The sequence below is a fragment of the Aphis gossypii genome, chromosome 2, assembly GCF_020184175.1.
Source record: "Aphis gossypii isolate Hap1 chromosome 2, ASM2018417v2, whole genome shotgun sequence".
NCBI classification, from domain to species: domain Eukaryota; kingdom Metazoa; phylum Arthropoda; class Insecta; order Hemiptera; family Aphididae; genus Aphis; species Aphis gossypii.
Window position 1 is genome coordinate 56,182,155 of NC_065531.1, and position 22,385 is coordinate 56,204,539.

At 25.5% G+C, this 22,385-nt stretch overlaps 1 protein-coding gene across 2 annotated transcripts; it reads left to right on the forward strand.

Moving 5' to 3' along the window:
* Nucleotides 1–4,297: 4,297 nt before the first annotated feature.
* LOC114125398 (ubiquitin-like protein 3) lies at nt 4,298–21,749 on the forward strand. 2 transcript variants are annotated; one of them, XM_050200428.1, is made up of 5 exons: nt 4,298–4,979; nt 5,251–5,482; nt 14,144–14,252; nt 19,269–19,433; nt 20,481–21,749. In XM_050200428.1, exons 2-5 carry the CDS (start codon nt 5,447–5,449, stop codon nt 20,543–20,545), a joined length of 375 nt encoding a protein of 124 aa, XP_050056385.1. In that variant the 5' UTR covers nt 4,298–4,979; nt 5,251–5,446; the 3' UTR covers nt 20,546–21,749. The 2 variants fall into 2 exon arrangements, with proteins under 2 accessions (XP_050056385.1, XP_027844822.1); XM_027989021.2 differs by lacking the exons at nt 4,298–4,979; nt 5,251–5,482 and adding an exon at nt 13,874–14,041.
* Nucleotides 21,750–22,385: the final 636 nt, after the last annotated feature.

Below are 22,385 nucleotides of genomic sequence, written 5' to 3' on the forward strand. Positions count from 1 at the left end.
CAGTTAATATTGTGCACTAACATGTTCTAAATTTTCCTAACGATATCAGAAGAATTATGAAAATTTCAGAGACAAGTGAAGCTAGATATAGTAAGTCGCTGAATAGTTTACAATAATATGCTGTAGACTGTAGAATTGGCGCACGCAGAAATTTGTCTAGGGGTGGGCAAAGTTATAAGATTTGAGGAAAATTATTATAACTTAACTTTACTATTTTAAGACATCAACCTTTTTTATTATACTTGTATAGTTATATATATATTTTATTATGTTACAACTTACAAGTATATGTACATAGCCACATAGGTATAGCCGTATAGGTAAAGTTAACTTAATTAATTCTCAAAAGAAATTGTAGATAATCGTCTCGCATCTTTTCCAAAACGATCAACAATTTCATCATAAAATTGGTTATTTCTAATTAGGCTATTCGCTGTAGAATTATTTTCCTAATATCATAAAAATCAATGTTCACAAAATTCTAAAAAAATTAATCATTCAGTTTAAACCAGGGATGGAAAATGTTTTTAAAAATCGTTGAAAAAAATCAAAAATGAAAACAAAAATAAATCATACCTCGAAAAAAATTAATATATAATAAGAATTATACTTTTGTTATAATTAAAAAAAATAAAAAATGTTATATTTATAAAATGTATGATGAACATTAAGTTATAAAGAAAAAGTTATTCTTGTTTATAACTTAATATTATATTAAAATATTAAGTATTTATTAAATAAAAACAGCTTGTTTTATTTTATTTTTATCGGTGTTTATCTTTATTTTGTATTTAATATTTATTAATTAGTATTTTTGTTTCAATGCGTAAGAGCAAATTTTTAATTTTGATGTTAAGAAGTATTTTATACCTACAACTGTATGTTAATAGCTTCTAAGTTCAGGATAATTTTTATTATTTATTCTAAAAATAGTGTTTCACTTAACCCATGCGCTTTTATAATTTAAAAGCATTTTAATTTAAAATTTTGAATTTTCTAATTTTTATATAAATTATGAATTATAATTTAAATTAAAATACCTATTAAAAACAATTAATTATTTAAATATTTTATTTTTTGTATTTACCTATATTGTGTGGTACACTGATACTATAATAAATTATAAGAATATAAAAAAAAAACGAAAATGAAAGTATCAAAAAAGGTTTAAAAACATTAAACAAAAAATAACGAAAACGGAAAAATTAAAAACGTTTTCCATCCCTGGTTTAAACTTAAAAATTTAATTTCCACTTTATAATATTTACGCAGGCCTCAAAATAATAGTTATCTGTATAATTTTTATGTACCTATTATTATGGTTTTTGAGTTTTCGATTGCAAAGAACCTGATCTAATGTTTTTACAATGGTTACCCATTATTCAAATAATCATTTTCAATTTAAAAATATTTTGGAAAAGTTGGGGGAAATGCTCAAATGCCCCAGCTTGTCCCCCTCCGTACGCTTTATGGACTGTATAATATGTATTCGTTTATGATACATTAATTGTGATTGAGTGAGAGATTACTATATGTACCTACTGGGGCAAGTTGATTTCTTGGGAAGTAAATGTCGGTCAAGCTTGATATTCATTTTATGTCAACTGCAGAGATTATGTTTTCTAGTCTGCATGTATTTTATTTATATGTTGTTGAACAAAGATTATAGATTAGATGAGAGGTCTTTTGGAGATCTTGACATTCCTGCAGCTGCTATTTTAGACGTCATGTGCTCCCTTTACAGTTAAGGAGGGAATGCCTCTAATTAATAAAATTATTTTGATAGATCTGAAGCGGAAAGCACCGATGTAGAGTTAGATTTCCGTGTTGTTGATAGGTTCAAGCCTCAAACCTAACCCTCAAACTTCCACATAAATTAAACGCTGCCACTGAAAATATTCAGTTATCTAGTGGATCTCTCAGCTCCTGCGACCTGCATGTACATGTATTATACCTATATAGGTATGCATTTAGACACATAATAGTTTTTAAATATTTTAAGTACTACCTACTGTACGAATATTATCTAAATTCTAAATGTGTAAATGAGTTATGATTAGGACTCGGAAGTTGTAGGAGCTAAAAAAGGCAAAATATGCATGCAAATATGCACAAAAAAATTGTAAAATATGCATGAAAAAATGTTAAACATGCAAACAAAATTAACCAACTTGATCAAGTTTGTGACAGAACACGGGACCGGCATCACGTAATCGCCGATAAGCCACACATGAACATCTGAACAGTATCTAGTTTTTAGTCTAATATATATATAAAAATAATAATATATATACTTAATATTATCACATTATTCATTTTAATTTTAAAATTTAACTTGTATACAGGACTGCCCTTAGGGTTTTCGCCGACCTAATCAATTTTAACATTTCTATATACTAGATAATAATATAATAATTAAATCGATTTTGTTCATTCGAAATTTTCCATCCTTAAACTAGTGCCGCTCTATAAACGGCTGCCTATTTTGCTATCGCCTTGGGCCGGCCCTGCATAGTGCATATATATTTACAAATAATTAACTCCAATAATTTCTTAACATTATTTTAATTTTACCTATAATAGGTACTTTAATAATTAATTAACTAATTATATTTTTCAATTTTCGTTTCAAATATTTTTTAACATTCATTTTTATTACACTATAAAAAAAAAACTATAAAATATTTTATACAATAAGTTTATGTGTTTTAGGTATATTTAGTAGCTTTAATATATAATTGAATGAAGTAACCTTCCAACGAAGGCACTTCGGCGTGGTTGTGTTGATTTTCAGTGAATTAATAGGTCTTGACACCACTTACGTTTTAGATGCCTTTCAGGGTCACTAGAAAAGTATAGGGTCATAGGGTGTGGCTAGTTCCTTCATGAGTGGATTACGGTGGCTTTGGATATGAGTAAAATTGAATCTTTTGTTAAGAGTGTTGACGATTTTAAAGATAAGAGGGATAAAGAGATCAAAATGAAGTATGTAATTGAAGTATAGTGTGGAATTTTAGTTTTTTGGCGGAGGCACTTTGACTGGAGAGTTTAAATACGATTCATTTTAGAGGGTTTCCTAGGTCCAAATGAGTTTCAGGAAGGTTTTTTAATTAATATTTTGTTACGGAGATATTTGTATTTTGTGGTAAGGAGAAAACAAAGTTATCGGAATCTATTATATAGAATAAGTGGTTTATTGCAGACGTGACTGATGTGAGGTAGGTACTGAGGTACCCATGTTAGAGGGCGGTCAAGATGTACATAGTTCAAATAATTTAAGATACTGTCGTTTTATTTCGCATATTTTAAATCTTAAAAAAAATCAGAGAAATTACTTTACTCATACTGGTGTAGTATACTAGTATGGTCAGTATAGCTGTATAAATGTGGTTTATATATTTATATCTCGTCATTGAATACGACGCTGTAACGTGTTAGATTGAATTACCTATACATTATAGGAATGTAGTTTTAAAATTTTTATCTTTCAAAGTTTAAACTGAGCGTATAATTTTGTTATCAACATACTTTGAAGAAATACTTATCAGTAATTCAAATTTATTTTCATATAATTTTTTATCGATTTTGGTCGAAAATCGGTTTCACGAAGAAAATCACGGTTATACACTTATACTATAATACATTTCTGTCATTTTAAAAGTTTTTAGAACTGTTTTTATTGTCTTCTCAAAGATAACGAATAAAACTACCGACTGCAGGCGACTATGAACTAGACGTAATTTACTAATTTACTACCAGAAACCACCTTTAAAATGGAATATAGGTAAACAACGGATGAGAAAAATAAAACACGGTCATAATATTTGTAAGACGTTTACCACCGATCGCTCCGATCTGAAACTCATTTTCAGATAATAATATAATAATCGATATGATAATGTATGTCACGATCGTATAATCTTAAGTAATAATAATACGTGAACATTTTATTATAATAATATTATTATTACAATAATAATAATAATAATATATTATAATATTATAGAAATATGGCCGTAAGACATCGGCGTCCGGCACTGTCTGTAGAGCGGGCGCATATCGTGGGGGACACGTCCAGACGAGCACACGATCACCGCCACCGCGGCGGCGAGTCGGTGGTCCCGTTTCCGTGCCATGTAATCCCGTCAGTGACGGGCGCGCGCGCTCAAACAGTGTTGCCAAGATTCCTCCACACGGACGGGCGGCGCGCGACGTGCACCTTGCGAACGGCGGCGGCGGCGATCTACAGACTCGAAGTCTCGAACCGCGACTGTTGTAATACTCTACGTACCGGGGACAGCGAGTCGTACGTGCACAGCGGCAGGCCACGCACGGGGCGTCCGGCACCAGCCAGCATTGCAGCGCACCGCGACAACGGCACTACCTACGGGGCCGCGGCGGCGGTGAGGTTACAATATATAGGAAACCACCTGACACGCCCCCACCGTTTTCCCAGTCATCACAAAGGATCCGCCACTCTCCGTAGAGCTGCATCTTCTAATCAACCGAACGCGCGCGCACGTCACGTACACACACACACACACGCACACACACCACATACGCATTAGTGCGCACACACACGCGCGCTTGAGACGCACGTACTCTACACTCACGATATATTATATTATTATTATTATTATTATATAGTTACAGATACATTTTATTATTATTATTGTTTTTTTTTTTCGAATTTTTTTTATTTTATTTTATTTTCTCTTTTGTACGCCACTGACTGATGTGAATAACTTATTAGCGCTGCGCTGGCTCCTCTCGCGTACGGCTGGCTGACGGTGGTGTGTCTCGAAAGCGGATTCTCGTCAAACGATAATAATAATAATAATAACAACACCAATAGTATCTAACGCAATATCGTATTATTATTATTGTTGTTGATTTATATTATAATATAATATTACGTTACCTATCCTCTGACGTTTGTGGGATTTTCGTTCCGCCGCCGCCACCGCCGACGTTGTTCCGTACGTATTATAGTAATTGTTTGAGACTTTTTTCGTCGTAATCGCGTCAATATGGCGTAGTGCCGCCGTTCGATTTCGTCTTCGTCGTCGAGCTGCCGCCGTTAACGGTATTGTCGTAGGTAGTTAAGTAGTTAGCCGTCGCACGGTTCAGTGTTAGTGCGATACATAGCTCCGCCAATAATATTTACCATACATCATAAGATTGTTGTATTGTACCTAATCGCCAATAAATAGTGCGACCGGAGTTTTACTTTCGTTATTGTATCTGTAGTGCTTTTGGATTTCCAAAGTCTGTGCGTGTTACTGTTACCAAGTATCGTTCATTAGTGGTGTTGTAGTCGTTGGCGTGACCGTGAAAAAGAGTTGTCCCTGTTCCATGACTTCGACGGATTTTTTATCAGCAATCCGACAACGGACAACACTCGGAGTTACCTTGTAGCGAACTAACGTCGCTCTTCTTAACAAACATGACTACGTCCATCAGGTCCATTCCGTCTGACAAGGTATGTCAATTTATATTATTTAATTGTTTTTGACATCATTAATAGGATAAAAAAACTGACTGTTTTATTAGAAAGTACCTATGTGTTTTAATATGCACATTGATTTTATCTATTTGTATATGTACTATAGAGTTGTCTAAACATTTCAATATTGTAATTTACAGTGTAAGACAAGTACTCGTCAGTCGTCGTTGTTTGCATATTGTTGTACATGATATGAACCTTAATATCATACCTATAGATACTTACCTAGTTTTATTAAATACAACTATCCAGGATATTAAATTTTTTGTGGATTGCATAAACTAATTTAAAGAGAAAGTCTACCAGTTCTTTCATTTTTATTATGTAGGCATAGAAATGATTTTTACTATCAAAAATAAATTATAACAAACACAATTATAAATAATTTTGCCACAAAGTTAAATATTTGCTATGATTACCTAATATTTAATATCTTTCAGTATAGGTACCAGGTACCTGGTACCTATTAATATTGTAAATTAATTATGGTTGATTTTCAGTAATTTTAAAAATTAAAAGAAAATACAAAATGTTAAGTAGGTAGGTGCTTATATGATTGCCCTTATAAGTATGTTATGAATGTTTTTTGTTGATCTATTGAGGATTGTATGTTTAAATATGATTAAACATTTTGAAGTAAACTCCATCAAGTCAAATAAAAAAAATAAACTCATTCAAAATCAATACATTTTTCTGTACCTAGTTAGTTAATCAGGTATCAGGTTTAGTCTAATAATTAAGCCTATAGACAATACAACAATAATTTGTAGGTATAGCCGTATAGGTATACATTTATTTATTTTTGTTTTAATGATGATTATATAATATAAAAAAATTAATTTAACAATTATAATTCTGCTTAAGTATTTTATGATTTTTAATAATTATATTTCAATCATTTAAAATACTCAATTATAAGTAGACATTGTTTTTTTATTATTATTATTTTAGGTCATGTTTTAATGTACCTAATAATTACTTATTTTGATTGTGTGATGGTAAAGACACATCAATGTAGCATCATAAAGCTGCCACATGTAATATTTTTCATTGATAGATGATGACATTTTACAGTTATTATAACAGTTGTGTTATTAATGAGGTGTCCTCGATACTGTCTATCAATATATTATTAAATTATTTATTAGGTACCTATCTAATTAATTTTGGTGTTTATTGCATGTAACATAATTATAATGTAGGTCTTTAATTGTTATCTATGTAGATACATATTATATTGGTATAGGCCTAAGTGGCTGAGTATAGACTATAGAATTTATCTAAGATTTGATGTAGATAGATAGGTATTATATTTTAAAAATTATTTTCATAACTAGTTTGGTGAACTTAAAGTGTATATGATTTGTAACATATAATACCTTTTTTATTTAAGGGACAATAAAATAACTTTGAAATATATGAATTTATGAGTATACCTATTTAGAAGGTTCTTAGAAAAGTAGAAAGTATTATGTTATATATTTTTATAATAATTTTATTGTATAAATTTTTCAATAGATTTTTTTTTACTAACAAAACAGGAAATAGTTACCTAATTAAATTTATCAAGAAAAATTTGATTAGACCACACTATTTTTTTTATAAAATATTTTATGACTTATGAACAATGTACCGATAATATTATTTTCTAATTTAAAGTGGTACATTGAGTCATTGAGTGATAGTGAAAACTATTAAAAAAAAAATTGTTAAGTATCTATTTACTTAAATAATTTTACGTTGTATTAAAATTTCAACCAGATAATAGTTAAAATTTGACACAAATAAACGATAGTTACAAGTTAATGGGGGTAAATCAAGTCTATAAATTAAACTCAATCAACCATTGTAAAACCAATATTTTGTTGTCATATTTTGAATATTTATTAAAAGAATAGAAAATAGTGATAATTTAGTAGATTACAGTAATTCTTAACTTCTTCCAAGTTTCAATAAAATTATTATTATATCAAAAGAACATTTTTAAGTAACTAGCAAAGAAATTAATTTATTGTTGTAAAACATTGGTTTAAGATTATTACCTATGACCATAATTTACAATAGGTACACTCAATAATATAGCTAAATAATAATTGTTAAAATAATTCTATTTTAGGTTTCAGTAAATTCAAATTCTTAAAAATTTAAATTTCTTTCATCATAAGTTGTTAAGTCATTTGCTTATCATTAATATCTTTTGAGAATAGAACTACAGGATCACCATAATAATTAATAGTTAATAGTTACAGTAGTTTTACAGTTTTACCTATAGATTTATAGTGTAGTCAATATTTGCATATTTATTGATAATCTATTCTTTAGAATAGAGGGGGGGGTAATATTTTTACATAACAAGTAATTTTGTATCATTGTTAATATTTATTTGCTTCTTTTTAGGTAAAAATTGCATTTTTAGTTCTGAAACCTTAACATTTTATTGTAGGTATACTAACTATATTTAAATAATTGATATTGATTATCTTTTTATTATTGTTCAAGTTCAAATTATATTCTCATAACAATGTTGTAAGGGATAGGTGTTTTAAACAATTTTATTTTAATATCTTCTATTTTTATTCTTACCATCATTAACAAAATTTGATTTTATGTTTAAGAGTATTAAAAGTTTTATATGTATTTATATTTTATATATGTGTTTTTAATTTTAGAGTAACAAAAATGGAAATAATTTATCATTTATAAATAAATTGTAGTGATTCTGACACTTCTATTTAAGCATTGTAGTTATAGTTAGCTAGTAGCTATTATGTTAGTAGTATACTTAGCATTTAATTTATAGTAAGTTAGTGAATAGTGACTTCAATTTACATAGGTAAATTATAAATGCATATTTCAAGTTTTTATTTGATCATTGTTGATTTGTTTGTTTGTGTTTTCATTTTATATTTTATACAAGCACTTAAGCGCTCGGCAGTCTAGTTAATTGTTAAATTGGATTCTTAAAATAATGTTGTTATTATTGATATATTTTTTTATGTTTTAATTTTGACTATACACAATAATATGTATATGGAATATTATGTACGTATATATGTATTTATTGTTGGGTGTACTTAATTATTATGTGTTATCTACAAATATAATTATTATTTAGGTAGGTAGATAATTAAAGATGAAGTCATCTTAATTGCATTTAAATATATTGATAACTATAATTAGCATATTTTTACAATACATACACATATATAATATTTGTAATAAATATATTGATATAAATTATGAAAATATTTTTTAATATTTTTAGTATATTTGATTATAGTAGGTACATTTTATATTCATTTTTTGATATTTGTTATTTAATTTCAAATTTTAAATGATGTTAAATAGTAATTACTTTTTAAGTTATTTACATATTAACAAGATGTACATGTTGTTAATTGATGCACATTTTTTGTATAATAATTCATAGGTGTAACTACCTATAATCTTTTGAAAAACAGCTAAATAATAGTAGCTATTCTAAAAAACTCAATTTATTTTTTGTTATATCATATTTAGTAACACTTGTCTATTTAAAAGTATAAATACATACCTATATTTTACATATTATTTTTATTTATTACAAAATAAAGACATAGACACCACTGTTTTGGTTAATCTCACGAGTATTTTATATTAAATTTAAAAGCATAACTATTATTTTATCCAAAAGATGATTCTGGAAGACTAAGATTTTTAAAGAATAGAGAATCACTATTAGAGACTTTTTAAAACTAAATATTAGTACTTAATATTAAATTTGTAATTAATGGGGCTCGAATTTATGTGTATATATATTTACTGTTACTAGATAATTTAATTTAGGCAATGGATAATTTCATTTCAAATAATTTGTAATATAATGATATATACATATTGATATAATATATTTTTAAATATTTCTCACTAATTCCATTTTTTCTTATATATTAACTCAATTTTAATATACATTGTATATTTGCATAATTTTAAGCCTAACAATGACTTGAGTTCAAAGAATAGGACTCATAGAAGCTATAGAGAACATAGAATAAATACAAGAATCATTTGGAGTGGCTGTTTAAGAAAAAATGCACAGAGTATTAAATAAAAATCTTGTTTTAAAGTCCGTAAAATTAATCAGAGATATCTATTGTGAAAAAAATGAGACATTATTGCAGACTAAAATAACTGTTTGGACATTGCATAAATGAAAATTGCACGAATTACATCGAAGTTGAGTGTTTCTTCAGTTGGTATAAATCTATGTTACAGTCAAATCATAGAGCATTCAATTTTGACAATTTGTCTAATATGTTTATTGTTTATAGTATCTCATTTCATTGCTATCAATATCAAGAAGAATAGGTTCAATTTAATTGCCTTAATTCTTTTGTAATTTTTTATAGCTTTCAATATTTTCATTTTTTTTTATCACATATTTTATTATAATTTATAAAGTGATTTTTTTATTGCACATATATTGTACATGTTTTGGTTATTTTAATATATAAATCCGAGCCCTAACAATTAATCATTATTATTATTTTATAATAGGTATTATAATAATTAATAATAGATAATTATTAAATACTATCTATTAAAATTTGATATCACTTGATTTTTTTTTACGTCCAAAATGCTTATGAATCTGGTTTTAAATAATGCTTTTAATTCTGAAAATTTTTTATCTATTTAATTTGCTTTTCAGTGATAGGCGGAAGTTTTTTTTGTTCTGGAATTTAAATTTTTATCAATGTTTAAAAAAATAGTTAACAATTGAATGAAAAAATGCTAAAACCGATTTATTAGAAGAATAAATGATGACTTAAAAACAGTTTTAAAAATTAAAATCTGTGCTTTAAACTTTAAAGACATGCTACATGAACATGAATACGTCCTCCATGCGTTGGTTAAAAATAATATTGATAGGCGTTAGGTAGTAGCGGTGCAGCCTGCTGATAGTTATATTGAACATTAGTGCATTTATCAATTATTTATGATTGTTATACGTAGTATTTTATTGAAATTTTCCATGGATAAACGTTCTTAACAATTATTTTTGTTTTTCATTGATATTTCAAATAATAATCTCTGTAATAAGTAATAACCTAACTTATTTCATACTTGAAACTTTCTAACTTAAACCATTATTTAAGGGTTACGTTCCATATAATATTATGTTTAAAAAATCAGCCCCCACCCCATTGGTCAAATTGTGTGATCGACACTGAGAGTACATTAAATGTAATTTAATAAAAAAAAAAAATGAAATTTGTAATGAAATTTTCACGAAAAAAAAAATCGAAAAAGTCGATACGACAATTACGTACCCTGGCGATTGGCGATGTCGTATATTGTATATTTGTATAAGTATATTATATAAACGGAGTTAATCTGATGATAAAATACCGTTATTTATAATGAAAGCATTTACACAGACATTTACATATAAAAATATAAATATTATGTTTCATACAATTTTAAATATCTCTATAAAATATTTCATTTAAAATTAGTTTGGCAATAATTATTTTTCAAAATTGTTATTAATTTACAAGGTTATTGTATTATTTTACATAACTTTTATTTATTAATATTATTTAATTTATAAATGTGATGTCTTCTGAATTCTGATACATCCGGTATGTACGGACTGATTCTAAAATGTATTGCACCAGCACCATACACTGTTCTCCAGGAGGTCTTAACATTTGTATCTACAATCTATTATTATTTATTTAATGACCCAGATGCCATTGAAATGTATTATTGTTATGTAAAATACGTGTCATGTTTTAGTTTATTTTAACAGTCAATGCGTTTTATTTTTATATGTATATTATATATTTATAAACATATAAATAAAATGTAATATCTATTTTTAATTTACAATGTCTATTGTACAGACGTAGCTCGTAGATAGTATTAACACTTATTTATATTTATGATTTTTTTTTTTTAACGCGAACATATTATGATGTATGCACAATAGATTTTGATATACCTATCACCTATGTCACAAATATATTAAGGGATCCATTGATAATATTATAAAATTAAAAAAATATATATTTTTGTCTTTTATTTTTATTTACACAAATAACCATAAACTTGATTTTAATTGGTATCTTAAAACAAAATATTTAGTAGGTTCTTAATATTTTATACCTAAAATATAGAAAAAAAAAATAGTAAATTCTAGCTTAAGAATAATATACCAGTTTATTAATCTTTTAAATATTATTGTTAGGTAGTATTTAATTTTATCCTCGATTTTATCTTAATAATACGATTTTTAAGATTTCTATTTAGTTTATATCTTTGTTGTGCAATTTTGCAAAAAATATAATAATATAGGTACAGATTTTACAAGGTTATCTATTATGCGTAGGTATATTGATTTTATTTTGTTCAAGAAGTCCATTTAATGTCTATGATATTTATGAAAAATAATATGATCGAGATAATGTCAGTTAATATACCTTATATTTATTGAAAAACAAATATTTTTTTCATTCTTAGATAAACTGTTTGAATTAGATTTCTACTCGATAGACGATAATATTATGTGCCTTTGTGTATATAATATTGCTTATTATATTATGCTATTCAAAAAGTATTATTTTTCTTAATATTTTTATACTGTGACCAATTTTCTTAGACTTAAACAATAAACTAACGTCCAACAGATTAATGTAATTCTAAACAATTTTTTATTCGAAGATATTAAACGTATTATTTTTAATAAAATGTTAAAACTTAATAAGATATAAATTTAATAAAAAAAAAACAAAAGATTAAGTAGTTCGATTTGATACCTGGTATTTAAATATGTATGTAGATAGTTACATTGTAAATGCTTTAATTTAATTTAATTTTTTTTTTCATAAATATTAGTAAATTCAAGTTAAAATGATTCATGAACTACAATTTTCAATTACAATCATTTTCTTATATAATATAATATAGGTACTTAATATTGATCTTATAAATTCTTTAATATGTTTATTATAAGTTACATAAAAATACGTTTATATCTTATATTAAGTATAATTTATTGATGTTTAATAGTTACACAAATACATAGTCATATTGACATATTTTTTTATTTTATAAAGTATTTATTTTCTTTCCTATTTTAAGAATGAATTAAAAAAAGCCTTTTGTTGTCTGTAAGGTGTTTTGTCGACTGTTAGGTATCAGCAGTTTTTTCCCTTCCTTTTGTCTCTTAGTCTACCACAGAACCGTCAGAATATCGATTGCGCCCTTCACCCGGTAGGTTTCGTTCTCTTTCTCCCTCCCTTTTGCCTTGGGACTGAGCCCCGGTGACCCATTTCCGTCGAGCAGGACCACCCTTTTTGCAACAGACGTGTTCTATTTCCGAGAATAAACTTCAAACGAATGATTAAAAACTATCAAAAAATAATTAATTAATTGTATTTGTATAATGAATAAACCCTTTAATTTTGTATCTGTAAAATTAATAATTTAAAAAATATGTAGGTACTCTCATGTTAATTTTTGAGAAATATCTAAATTTACTAAGTATTCCTATTTTACAAGACAATTTATTATCTACCTATAGATGAATGGTATAAATACAATGTTTTATACAGAATATGCAGAAGAACTTAGATGACTCGAAAAATTAAATGTAATTTTTATTTTTTGTTAATAAATATACAATTGAATAAAAGTTTATTTATAATAAGAATATGAAAACTAAATATAATAGTATAAGTTACACGAGAAAAGAAGTAATCCTGGGGTTATATTGGTTATACTTTATTCATAATAAACGATTTGTAAACCATAGTTAATTACATAATATTATCCTACGTATTATCATAAATTATTTTATATCTACAGAATAGATTGCACTTATAAATAAAATCAATTTTATTTAAAATATAAATGATTAAGTTAATAGTTTTTATGTATTTATAATATATACATTATACATGTATTATTAATTTATATTATAGTTTATAGTATAGTTGTATTATTACAATTAATAAAAATAAATATTATTTAATTGTTGGTTATTCTGGTTAAATTTTTATCTTGCAATCGTTAATTCATACTAGTTGTAGTTTTATGCATAAAATAATAATAAAATGATATATTTTCGTCTAAAAATATAATAGTATAATAATCTACCTATTTTATTATACAATATCATGATTTTATGAAATATCGTTGGTATTCTTAACCCAACGCACGTACATATATCAATACTTATGTGATGTCCGTACATATTGTCCTTGTTTATAAACAAAGGCATGAATTGAATAGGAGTAGGATGTGAATTTTACTTCCCAGTCTTCAATTGTTTATTTTATTGTTTCCAACAGTGATGGTTCGTGAAATTTTCAATTCTAATTTTGTGTTGTACCTATATTGAGTCAGTTAACATCGAAGTCGACATTTTTAAATTAAAACATGGTTTTCAGTTATACGCCAAAGAGCGATAAATTGTCTGTAGATCATGATTTAGTTGTTTTAGTGTCTGTAGTAAATGGTCTTAACCCTGAAGATTTGTTAAAGACTAAGGTTTTTTTGTATAAAAACTAATTAAATAGAAATTTAAAAAAAACTTGTTGGTATAATAGATTCATGCAGATATTTTAATAAGTATTAATATTTATGTTATAGATAAACCTCAGATTGATTCTTGTCAGCGGTAAAACTAAAGAATTCATATTTAGTCCTAACGACTCGGCGGGTGATATAGCTCAAGCAATTTTTGATAATTGGCCAGAAGGTAAGATTTTTTTACAAATTAGAAGTATTAAAATTAGTAATGTAAACATTTTAAACAAAAATATTAAATATAATTAAAATATTGTAAACTAATTGTAAAAATTCACAAATTAAAAAATTAGAGTTTTAATTATCAGTAGACGTGTTGAATATTTAAATATACCATAGAGGAGGGATATATTAATTACATTTTGCTCTACTTCAAAGCAAATTTGAAAATTTCTTAAAACCTTTCTTTTAGTTTACAAATTATGAACTATTATATGTATATGAAACAAATCAAATGTTTACATTTATTTTTTTCCAATTTACTCAATAAACAAATTGTTTTTTTTCTTTTTAAAATAGGTACTTAAACATATTATTGTGTTCATTATTAATTCGTAATATAAGCTATTGTTGCAGGTTATTATTAAGCTTCTAAAAATAAATTGTAGTTCAAATAACTTTTGTACCTATTATTCATTGTAATTAAAATTTAGAGTTATAATTTACAAATTAGAATGTAGCTTACTTGCTTACTTTAATCTTCGCTTTAGTCTCAGTATGTGTTGTCTCTGTCGTATTAATGTAAAACTAAAACAGCAAAGACTGTTTTGCGCGAGAAAGAAAGAGTCATGACTAAGAAACAAAATTTTCACCACATAAAAAGGAGAACTTTTGACTGTGAAATATCGTTTTTTTTCGATATCTGAACTAAAAAAAAAAAGTTATTCAAGTTGGAAAAATACAAAAGTAATGGATTTTGAAACAATAAGAACTTTTTTCGTATAAGTGATATAAAAAAATAAAATTATTTTTCACAGTCAATGTTCTCCTTTTTATGTAGTGCAAATTTCGTTTTTTAGTTATAAGTTTATAACTTATGAGTTATGACTGTTGTTGTCTTTCTCGGTTATTTCCCGCGAAAACTGCAGTTTGTTTTATGTTTACATTTTTAAGACTGAGACAACGCATGCGTAACTGTACCCTCTTAATTTAACTGTTAGATTTGGATCTACATAAAATGAAAACTAAAATTTCTCTTATAATAATAACTAATAAGTAATACACCATTCAAAACCAAATTAATAGTATTCGTGCCTACTAGGTACAGGGTTATAACTTACAGAAATTTCAAGTAATGTTTTAAATTTTAGCAATAATGGTATGTACGGTGTACGGTGTACGGTGTACCTACTATCTTTCTACTGGAAACAAAAATAACACATTGTTATTGCTTGTGCGTTAATGACGTAAAAGAAAACGATTATTTACTAAAAACAACATGCCGTATTTACGTCATGAAAATACTTTTTCATTATTATAAATACGGCAATACCTACAAATAATTGTTTTACATTAAAATAATAATAAGAAGCCAATTATATTTTAAATTATATTTGAATTTAATATTATTAATTTTTTTTTTTTTTTTAATTTGACGTTAACAGTTAAATTCATTGAAATATTAAGTTTTATTTAATTTTTAATTTTTGTCTCTTATTTTAATTATAAAAAAAGATATGATTTGTATTTGGGTGTTATTAAATTGTTGTTGATCTGTTCTTGTGTATAAAGTAATATTATATTAGTCTGAATCGTATATTCTTTTCAGTACAAAATCACACGTGTTATATGTAACTGGGCGGGGCAGTAAAATGGAATTTTATTATACTAATAATCAACATGTAAAAACAGATAATTGTATTGTAAACACTTGTAGGATAATTAATAGTTAATACTATTTGGTGCAGTATCTATAAGATAAAGTTTTCATTAATATCTAATCATTAAGACTAAGGATCGATGTTTGTTCCATGGATATCGCAAAGGTCCTTATGATTAAACAGTTTCGCGAAGTTCGAAATTCATTTAATGAAATATTATTCAATTTCCAAAATATACGTTTAATAAAATAATAGCATTTTGTTACTAATGTTTAACTCCAAAGTAACATTTCAACAAAAATCATTGTTATTGATGTCGGAAAAAAATTGATTGTATCTATGGCTATTATTTTAATATATATTTTGTAATTTATTTTAAGTACGTACATTTATACTATTTATATAATTATTGTTATTTATTTTCACGAACTAGTATACATTTTAATACAATGTAGAACCTACCTTTACTGGCTATACTAAGTATAATAATAATATGTACCTATTGTTTTTATTTACATGGAAGTTAACATTTTTAGATCCAAAAATGCTATACTCTTTTTGTCTGGCTCAATCTAACCCTTCCTCTTTCTTTTTGATTTTACCAGCTAAGTTTTCCTCTAAAAACCATAGAATTCTTCACTCGTTAAAATACAGGACATAGTATGGCTAATAGGTAGATACATTTATTTGTAAAAACTGTAGAAAATTTAGTACCTAACTTTAATTTAAAATTATACTGATTATTTTCAGTAAAACCATGTAAAAATATCTATTCCAAATTTTTATGAATTTATACATTTCGTCATTTAGCATTGAAGTGAAAGCTTCTTCTTTTAAATTTATCTTTCTGTTGGCCGTGTTATAGACCATGTAAATGGGCCGGTTGACTGGTGACTGAGTTTTTTTAAGACTTTCTCTCACTTTATTTTGCATCTACAAGGTGTATCATATATAATAATAGTGTTCAATTCAAAACGTATCATTAAGTAAAAGAGCTACACATACAAAACGTATAGATATAAATGCAGTTTGATTTCCATGCTTATTTTTCGATAATTTTTCTTCTTATAATAAGTATATCCTCATTGTAAAAATTTCTAATTACTTTTTTTTATTTAATATACTTTTTTATTAAAAATATTAATATAAAAAATTTTTTACTTAAAAATATTTTAGGTTTTTCAGTATTTATTTTTAATAAAATACACGTTTAATTTTCTATTTAGTAGTGCTTAAAATAATTATATCGTTATAGTAATTGTTATTTATCAATCTCCCTATCTGGGGGCCTTTTTATTTACTTTCTAAGTCATATATCATAAATCATAATACATTATTAGTCACTAGTCTGTCACCATAACGGTTCTTAAAATATGTTCTAGTTCAATCGTGATTCTTTATGACGTGTTGGTTAGACAAATATGGAAAACTAACTGAATTTGATTTTTTAAATTATTATTTATAAATACTTATTATAAAAACAATTTTAGTAATTGAAATTCAACAGTTTAATGTGAAAATAAAATTGACAAATTCTTCATATTAAATGTATACTAGCTAATAGGTATCATTAATTTAAAAAAAATAATCTGCAAGTGGCATTATGAATTTATTTTTTGAAGACATTACAGTAATATGAAAAATCATTTTTTTTTTAGTATAATTTTCTAAGTTAAAAAATTGATGATTTTAAATATTTAAATTCAGTATCCCTAATCTCAACTTTAGCAAACAAGAAAAAAATCGAAAATGAACATGGGTACTAAATAACATTATTATTTGTTCCAAAATGGGCAAAACGTCTATCAAAATTTCTACTTGCAGTTAATTAGTCATCGCCAGGGTATTATGTTATATTTAACTTAAAAGTATTATTATTTACATAAATTAGTTGTATATATTATTATGTTATACATTCATAATAATATGTTACATGTATTATGTATACCTAATATATTTTATATATGTTTGTATTCATCGTTAAGTTTTTGACACTTGTAATAAAACCCTGTTATGATCTTAAAAGAACTAAAATATCACGTTTTCTACAGAACTCCGGGTAAAAATATTCATTTATGCAGTTTCTTACTTGACTATACCTACCTAGTTCGGCAACAAGTGGAATTGTATATCCTTATACATTATTGCGTACGAGATAAGTACTTTCCTAGCAGTCGTTCCCCCTCAAATATTTATTTATATTTAGATTCTGCAGAATATCACACGCGAAGCTATGAATGCATTGCTTTTACAATTATGTGTGTTTTTTGTGTACGTGTACACGATGATAATGCTTCGATATTCAACTTTGAGGGAGGTTTGGTATTTAGAAAATTCGAGTTTGTTTGTACGTTACCAAAATTATAAATTCTCAATATTTTTCAACATATTCGAGAAAAACGAACAAAAAGTAAAGGAAGAATGGAAATTTAAAAACATCAATATAAAATTAATATATTTATCGCTGTGCTCAGAATCTAAGACTAGAAAATCGTAATATTTTAACGATAGATTGACTTATTTTTATACTCTTCGTATATTGTACTCGTTATACTCAAGTTTCCTAATGCATTAGTGATATTGGAACTCTTTTATTGGCCAAATTTAAGTTCCTATATAGTTTCTGAATTAAACTTCGAAATTAACGTATGTATACGGCTGTCCAAAAATGCGTATTGACTAGCTGGTATCTACTGCTGTACAATAGTTATTTAGTAACAAAAATAAACAATGAATGTATTTGATGGAATTATTATTATTATTTTCACAAATCTTAGAGATTTTTTTTGTATAAGAAGAATGTAAAATCATGGTAAAGATTAACTGTTTTTATGACAAGTTTTTCTTTTATCATTCATATTTCTATTGTATTTATTGTGTTTAATTATTGCTGCACATATGATAAATTATAAACTAATATTTAGATAGTATGTACTAGACACTAATCTAGAGCAAAGATCTGGCGGGGGTGGGGGTCTAAGGTCTAACAGTTTTTTTACAACACAAATACAATCACACTATAATATATTTAATTCTTAAATTAAAAATGTTACCATAATAGTACATGTAATTAATGTAATAAATAAATTATTGATTATTAAATATATAAAGTAACAATGTGAAATTTTATTTGAAATAGAGTAGTATCAGGATCTGTAGAATTAGAAAAAAATTGCAAAAATAATATGTCTGTGGGGGATCAAGGTCCTCCAGGATCTGTTCCTATGTATGTACTGTTTACTACCCATAATACTTTTTTTTTTATCTCGAAAAACATTAAACTACTGCGGTGTTGCTTCATTTATCTATTGAATATGTGTTGACATCAATGTATTTAAGTATTTAATTGTGTTTTACAATAATTACAGATTGGGCGGACGAAGCAGTCGAAAAAGCTGAGATCCTCAGACTGATATATCAGGGTCGTTTTTTACACAGCAATGTCACATTGGGTGCTCTAGGCCTTGTACCAGCCCGTACTACTGTTATGCATCTTGTACCAAGGGAAACATTACCTGAACCTAATTCACAAGGTGAGATATATAATGAGCGAACAATTTCTGGTCACTGGTTGTGGTCTCCCAATGATCTCACTTACTCTTCTAGTCCACAGTCAACATCTGAAAATACTAGTACTCAACCTCAAAACCCTTTAGATCCTTGATTATTCCTAATTATTGATATTTAATTTTCATTGTCTTAACATCAAAATCATCATTAACCAAAGTTCAAAAACTTATTCATTTTTATCATTTTTATTTTTTTTTCATTACTAATTTCTTATTTTCTTATGTTTTTTTTTAAAGAATAATATCCTTATATAATATTATGTAACATAATTAATAAAAACATAATTGCACTATTAATTTTTGTTTAAAATTGAATAAATAATTTATAAGCCACTAAAACAATTTATATTTTATTTTATGTTTTGCTTTTAAACTCTTAATAATTTATGGTTGTTCAATTAATTTTGTACGTTTATAGTATATTTTTAAAGTAATATTCCAAAATATTTTATTATTTTTATTTTTGTTTTTCTTAAAAAAAAAAAAAAAACATGTATATAGTTATTTATTTAAATATTAACTTAGATTCTCCTAATAATAATTAATATTTATAGCTTAACATCCTAAAATTACATTTTTAAATAGGTACCACAGTAAAACATTTATGATAATAATTATATAAAATATTTACGACTTATGTAGATATGTAATTTCTTTGTTTAACCTGGTTCCATCATTAGTTGATAGTATTACTATTAATATGAATTCAAACATAAAGTTTGTATAATGATCAATGTACCACTACTATAATGCATTTATATACCTAATTAAAATTAAATACCTAGTTAGTTTATTTAATTAGAACTATTTTCAATAATACTGGCAAAACTTCAATTTTTTTTAAAATAATGTAATGTTTCAATTTTTAAATTAGTGTTAGTAGATTTTTAAAATAAAATTCTTTCTTCTTTTCACTTCCTACTAGCTCCTTTTATCTTTATGGATTAAACTTATTTTTTATTTGTTAATACAATAAAATAAAATATGAATAAATATTATTATTTTTTCTAGATCAAAGACAGAAAAGTAAAGGTGCAAGCAGTAGTTGCTGTTCAGCTGCCTGTACTATATTATGAATGTGTTCTATAATAATGCAAATATTGTGTATTTAGTAAAAATAAATTAAGTATGCTTAAAATGCAACTTTCAAAATAAATTTTTAGTGAGTGGTCTCACCATTTACCCAATGATGAATTGTGACCATTGGTGGGTTAATGTTCTATAGATTTTTTTGACTTGTATATTTTCAGATATCCCCTCCAAATTTTTTTTAATTATTATTATTTTTGTTTTTTATTAACTATATTATAGATAGGTATAAGGACAAAAAATGTAATTGAATGTTATATTAGGTTTATTAATACATCACAATTATGACATAAATATGAACCTGTTTCATTTGTGTCTGTATTATAAAAAACTGTGTTCAATTTATAAAAATTAACGCAACAAATTTATACCACCATGATTACGGAAAACCGAAATATCCCTTATTTTGTATTGTTACAATTCATGATGAAAATCTGTAATCTTTACTATTGTATGTTATTTAGATTTATTCGGTTTCCTTTAAACAACAAAAAAAAGTTAATAAAAAATAAAAATATTTTTATAAAAATATATATCTATACATTTAAAAATAAATGTTATTGCACGGTATATGATTACTGTTCTCCATTTGTCTTTATGATGTATATTATGTGTAAATAGTAATATTCATTCATTTAAATTATGTTTTGAATTATATGTTCGAGATGAACGAAAACAACCTGCAATATCTCAGAGTCGTGCTTTGGTTTGTGCTCATTATTCTTAAGCTCTATGAAATATAAACTTGATCTTATTGTTGTATGGATATTAATTATATTGGTTGTCTTAAATCATAATGTTTATAAAAATATTATAGTATAATATACACTATTATCAAGAAACTTAAAATATATAAATTATATTTTTTTTTTTTTGCTTTTATTCTTCTGTGATTTTTTCGTTATTAAATAATTTTTTTTTAGATATTGTAATTGTGTAATATAGTTCGTATATACATGTATAATCTCACCTTTTTGATTCTTAATGTAAATTGTATTTTATTTCTAATCTCCTTATTTTTTTAAACCGAAATTACATTTTGGATTAGGTGTATATTATTATCGTTGTCGTTGTGTAAAGTATATTAAGAAAAACGAATACATATAATTATATATAACATATATGATTATTTTAATTATAACAGTATGTATTATTATTATCATCAATATAGTATTATTTAATTGTTCGTAACTATTTGAATATTTATTTAATCCCTTTAAAATAAATATAATGTTAATTACATATTGCCATAACAATATCTTTGTTAAATATTGTACAGTAAAATATTATGATACTGTTAAATATTAGCATAATATTCTACTTAATATTGTGACTGATGAGTGAAAATTATAACTATTATACTAGTATATTTTGATAGTTAAAAATTATTGTTGGTTTTAAAGTATTTTATTGCTCTATGTATAAATAATTTGAAATATTAAAAAAATTAGGGTTTTTTCTGTGAAATAAAAAATGAAATAAATTGAGTTTATTTCCAAGTTCCAAAATAAATTTCAATATATTAAAAAAATTAAAACATAAGTAAAATAAATGTTATCACCATTATTATAATACGAATTTATACTATTAGAATATTTGTTATTTTATAAATTATGGTTCACTAATTAAGGATAATTAATACCTGCGATGTTTGAATAACAAGTAAAAAATCTCAAAACATTCATTCTTAATTATTAATTTGATTTGTAATCTGCTAGTTGTTTTGAAAACATCCGATGGCTTTTAACATATCTGTACTAAACCTTATTTAGGAGTCGATGGATTAGTTATGTTGGACTTGTTATTTTGTTATGTATTATTACATAA